General features: G+C 49.9%; 1 protein-coding gene across 2 annotated transcripts in view; it reads right to left on the minus strand.

Annotated features, from left to right (window-relative positions):
• RABEP1 (rabaptin, RAB GTPase binding effector protein 1) overlaps window positions 1–1,651 on the minus strand; it is a 73,710-nt gene extending 72,059 nt beyond the window's left edge. The window contains exon 1 of one of the 2 annotated variants that reach the window (XM_083174165.1): window positions 1,478–1,650. In XM_083174165.1, the coding sequence (XP_083030291.1) occupies window positions 1,478–1,511 (34 nt within the window). In that variant the 5' untranslated portion in view covers window positions 1,512–1,650. Of the gene's footprint in view, window positions 1–1,477 lie in introns of both variants that reach the window. The other variant, XM_083174166.1, reaches the window with a different exon arrangement.
• Window positions 1,652–6,000: the final 4,349 nt, after the last annotated feature.

A 6,000-nucleotide genomic window follows, 5' to 3' on the forward strand; every position in this document is an offset into this window, starting at 1 on the left:
AAGTGGATGGATCCTGACTAGATGACTATTCCTGGTGTCCATCTCAACTATGGCCTACACAACAGCAACTTTGTCCTTGTGCTGCTGGACACAGGTTGGGCACAGTGCTCCTTGTCTTCCAGGAACCATCTCCCATGCCACAATTCTGCAAAATAGCTCTGCTTTTTAGCATCTGTGGTGTATTGCATACGATCAGGATCAGAATGTGCGCGCTCTCCCTGCTGTACATCTTCTGCTGCTGGATGCTGTGCCTGTCTGCCAGCAGCAACATCAGCAGCGCTATGCGCCTCCGAGACTGCACCCCATCCTCCACCCGCCACTGGCAGCCAGAGAGAGAGGCCGGCGGGGAACAGGCTATGGTAGCGGTGGGCAGTACATTTCAAAAGTCCCATTTAAATCAATAGGTAGCTGCTGATTGGCTGAGAGAGCTCTCTAAACAAAATGCTACAAGGCCCTTTACCCTTTAACGACAGAGATCTGTAGCTAGGGGGTAGCGCCGGGCTGGGCAACACCGGCCCTCCAGATGTTAATGAGCTACACATCCCAGGATGCTTCGCTTTAGTTTTGCTATGTGGCCATGCTGAAACTGATGCAAGGCATGCTGGGATGTATAGTTCATCAACATCTGGACGGCCGGTGTTACATTAAATTTGCAGAAACCATCATTGCATTCTCTCATTGTATACCACATAGGTCACAACTGGGTCTCCAATTAAGGATTTAATTCTGCTAAAACTAAACACTATGTCAAAATCACACCTAAGAGCGCCTGACACCCAAAACATATGTAATTGTCTATAGCACATGTTTAATAACAGTAAATAGTTGGGATAATTATTAGGTTTCCATTCATGCTAATCATGTCACCATCATGAAACGTGCCAATAATACAGGTATAGTCTGTCCTGCCCACTAAATTACTACATCATAGACATACTTATTATGAGAGGATGGATAGGCTAATTGCTGCCTGTCACACAGCAGAGCAGCAGTACACGCTGCACTGGGGACTAATAACTGCAGACAAGCAACAGTCCCCAAATAATATAGTGCTGCTCACAATAAAGCAGGCGAAGACAACCTGCAATTATTTAGCGGATGAAGAACCACAAAGCCTAGCAACCACTACAGGCTTCTGGTTACTACTGTATTGGTAGCCAGCATTAGCTATTACAGTGCTGCCATACACTGTATACAGAGAGTAGCAGCAGCCTGACACATGAGCAAGTGCCTGTATGTGAGCTGCTGGTGACGAGGCGTGTATACACTAGGCGCACACAGCGGTCCCAGCGCTGATGCCCACCCAGCCACCCTTTCAGCAGCGTCACGCACTGGATGACATGTGTGCTCCCTGCCGGTGTAGGGCTTCCAGCCACCACCGCCCCCAGCACTGCGCAGCCCAGAAGCGCCGCCTGAGCACACTACGGGCTCCTAATAGCCCTATGTAAGGAGCCTGAGCTAGGACCCCCGTACTCACCGTCCGCGGCGGCTGCGCTCTCAGAGTCTGCCATCCCGATCTTCCACACCGGACACTCTCAAATTCGGGAAACGTTTAGTTGTGAGCGGCTCGGCCTGGGCATCCTCCAGCACCACGTCATCCTGATAGCGTGACAGCCGGCGCGGTGACGTCACTGGACATGACGTGCGAATGGCGGCGATTCTCAGTGACCATCTTACTGTCTGGCAGCACACAGTGCGCACCCGCACACTCACATATGCTAGTGTATACACCAGTGCTGCACACAAGGGAGGCCATTATTCTGGCTCACTCGCAATTTACGGCAAATTCCTTTTCAAATGGACAAAACCTTGTGTACTGCAGGTGGGGCAGATATAACGTGCAGAGAGAATTAGATTTGGGTGGAGTTTTACTTCAAAGTGAAATCTATATTGCAGTGTAAAAATAAAGCAGCCAGTATTTTCCCTAAATAAAATAACACCCACATCTAACTCTCTCTGCACATGTTACATCTGCCCTACCTGCAGTGCACATGGTTTTGTCCATCCATGGCCAAAAAGCTTCTTTTAGATTATTAGGTATTAGAGACCACGCCCATTTTAAAATTGATCGTGCCCATTTATGTGACCACACCCACTTTTCCGGGAGCGTGCGCGCCTTCGGCATGCGCATTATGTTTGTGGAGGGGGAAATCTCCAGGAATCGATAATGAGTAAGGTGGCAACCCTCACACAGCAGCGCTGAGAAGAAAATCCCATAGGCTAGAGCTAGAGCATACCCTCCAACTGTACCGAATTTTCCGGTACAGTACCATTTTTTAACGGTCTGTACCGGCAAATTAAATCTGTACCGAATGTACCGATTTTAAAGAATTGACAGCCAGGCAGAGAGCTGTCTCTGCGCTGCCCGGCTGGATCTAATTTTTACCGTATGCTTCGTAGTCAAACAAGCGGCAGAAGCCTGGTCTGACGCTGTTGTATCAATTCTCCCTAGTCTGGACGGCCGCGAGCCAATAGGAGCTCGCGGTGCGGCAGCCGCTCATGATTGGCTGCCGGACCGCAAGCTCCTATTGGCTCGCGTCCGTCCAGCGGGAGAAGTGAAAATAGCGATGATGGACCAGGCTGCTGCCACTGCTCCGTCGCACCGGTCCGGCAGCCATCTTACGACACCCACCTTAGCAGCAGCTGTTAGGTACAGGGACTGGCGGGGTTTTGTTTTGTGTTATGCACACTCAGCGGGGGACAGGGTGATTCTTATGCGTGTACTCATACCCATCAGTCCCGCCACATCCATCCCCCCATAGATGGCCATCTCCCCCGTACAAATTCTGAAAGGCGCCGTGGCCACGCCCCCATTTACCAGTGGCCACGCCCCTTTCTTGATTTGTACCGATTTCAGCCCCTGAAATGTTGGAGGGTATAGCTGGCGTAACCCCCGCAGGGAGGCCCACCGGGAGGGGCTTTAATATATTTGAAAATGCAGTAAAAACCCAGAAACTGGATTTTTACTGCATTTTTTTAAATACATCCTGCCCTAAATAAGAGAGCGATGGGGAGCCAGAAGAGGAGAGGAGAGGAGAGAGAGAGGTTATAGACAGGCAGGTGGATGGGGAGTGTGAAAGGGGTGCAAGAAAAAAGATAGAAAAGAGATTAGAGGAGAGAGAAAAATTTTGGTCACATAAACAGAGAGAGAGAGAGAGGTGAGGTGAACAGGTGTTTGAAATGTATGGGATAGGCATCACTTTTTAAAATTTGCATTATTTTTCAAACAAATACAACAGCAATACTGTATATGGAGACTGCTGGTAACAGTGGCTTACTATGTGTAGCAGCATCTTTTACCTGCAGCAGTGGCAGCGGGTAGTCATAGTCCAGAGTCACATGTCAGCACCGAGTCTCCCAGCTGGTCAACGGTCTTTGGTGCAGGGCATGCGTGACAAGCATGGTAGAACCAGAAAGCAATAGAAGAGTCTGGTCCTCCTTCTTCCACATTATGGTGCTACAGCCACTTAACGGTGGTGGGATCCACGGGACATCAGCTGCTCAGTTTAACCCTCTGCCCGCGCATTATTTACACAAATTTGTTTAAAACCACTCCCCTCCAAGCCCCATAGCAGTTGCACCCTCCATATTTACGCCACTGGTAGTCATTACTGTCACATGAACTGTTGGTATCTCTCAAGGACAATGTTAGCTACCCCTGCTCTAAGTAATACATTTTTACTGATAATCATGTGCCTCATACCATTTTATAAAGTGTTTAAGTTTTACTTTTCTTCCCGAACCAAATAAAAAAAGTTGAAAGGAGTCCAAAAATGTAATCAAAAGGGGGGTATTTATCTAGACCCTTGATGGCTAACCTTAACACCACAGATGTTCTTGAACTACATCACAGCATGCTCTGCTACAGTTTTGCTATTTGGCCATGCTAAAACATGAGCACGGCATGCTGGTATGTGTAGTTCAACAACAGCTGGAGTGTCAAGGTTAGCCATCATTGATCTAGACCAGGGGTGTCCAAACTTTTTGCGAAGAGGGCCAGATTTGGTGAAGTGTAAATGTGTGGGGGCCGACCATTCAGCCTGTCCTCCAGCGTGCCCCCTTTCTCTTAATGTCCATCAGTGCCTCCATTCATTGTATGTCCCCAAGCCTGACCCTCCTTCACTGTATGACTTCCATTCACTGTATGTTCCCCACTCTGCACCCACTCTGTCCCCCAGCCTACCCCCCTTCTCTTAATGTCCATCAGTGTCTCCATTCATTGTATGTCCCCAAGCCTGACCCTCCATCACTGTATGACTCCCATTCACTGTATGACCCCCATTCACTATGTATCCCAGCCTGCCCCTGCTCCTTCTTCTCTGAATGGCCATCACTGCCTCCATTCACTGTATGTCCCCCAGCCTGACCCTCCTTCACTGTATGTCCCCCACTTTGCCCCCTCCCTTCTCTGTATGTTTCCCAGCCCCTTGTGTGAGCCAGAAGAAGGAGAGGCAAAGCAGGAACTGCAAGGACAGGAGATGCTTGGGCTCTCCCCGCCATCCTCCTCTGCTCTGCATGTTACGGGAGCAAGCTTCCCCCTTGCTGCCCCCCTCCCCACACACTGCTGTCACTGTGATTGTGGAGGAGGGTAATATATGATTGCAGCAGCAGGGGTAGGACGCATACTCACCCAAAAGATGCCAAACACATCTCACTGTGGCGGCTGGCACCTCCTCAATGCTGCAGACAGCAAGGTAAAGGCACGCACACCGGGGCCCAACCTTTAGTGTCCTGTGCTGTGCTTCCCACATCTGATGCTCTGCCCGCTTCCAGCAGGAGGCTGTGGGCCACTTGAAATGACAGCATGAGCCGCAATTGGCCCCCGGGCCTGACTTTGGGCATGCCTGATCTAGACACTTTGAACAATGAAAACCCAAACCCGTTAACCATCCCCGCTGGGACACTACCATCACTGAAAAAGTATGCTCCCTCCCTCACACTACTGGCACCATCCCCCCCTAGTGTAGTTGTATTAGTCATCCGCGTGGAGTACCCGCCACCGACCCACCTCCACCACCGCCTCCATATAGCAGCACAAGTGCCTTGAGAAGCACACCACCTCCCCCTCCCCGCAGCATGTCGATACCATAAACCCCTCAGCCTGCCCATAGTCCTTTATAGCAATTGCTGGCTGGCTAGATCAGTTTTGCCGCAACCCGGAACTACTAGCAAGTTACTAGCCACTGTAGTGTGCTGGGACAGAAGCTGGTGTTTGCAGCCTCTTACAGGGGAGCAATGAAGGGTGAGCAAGGAAGGCAGTGACACTGACATGTGCAAGTAGGAGTTGCCGGGGTCATATACAGTATGTGTGTGTATTGGGGAGAGGGGGGGGGGGTGTATATACAGTATGCACAGGGGGGAACATATGCATATACATTATGTGTGTGTGGGGGGGGGAATGTGTGCATACACAGTATGTGTGTGTGGGGGGATGTGTGCATATACAGTATGTGAGTGTGGGGGGATGTGTGCATATACAGTATGTGTGTGGGGGGAATGTGTGCATATACTGTACGTGTGGGAGGGATGTGTGCATATAGAGCATGTGTGTGTGTGCGGATATGTGTGCATATACAGTATGTGGGAGGGGAGATGTGTGTGAGAGAGGTGTCATTTGTAAAGGAAGCAGTGGGGCTGCGTGTGTGAAGGACATGTCAGCGATTAGAAAAATGTTAGATGAGGGATGTGTGTTGTGGTGCCCATACACCCGTGGGTGCGAACTCCCGCCAACTGTTTTACTGATCAGTGACCAGTTGGGGATCAGAAATATTGCACGTGTTAAAAAGTCCAGATTCTGTTACCAACATTTTTACATGTTTAATATCCCAGATCCCCCATAGCGACAGTCAGGGGATAGGGGGATTGCCCCAATACACTGCAGGGTGGGTGTTAGGGTGTTCAGCTCCCCCCTGCAAGCTTCAAATTTATGTCCTATCCCACATACCTATGAAAAGAATAATGTGGGCCTCATAGTAGCACCCTTATTAAAATGATGCCCCA

Source organism: Crinia signifera, chromosome 2 (genome assembly GCF_055691185.1).
Source record: "Crinia signifera chromosome 2, ASM5569118v1, whole genome shotgun sequence".
NCBI classification, from domain to species: Eukaryota; Metazoa; Chordata; class Amphibia; order Anura; family Myobatrachidae; genus Crinia; species Crinia signifera.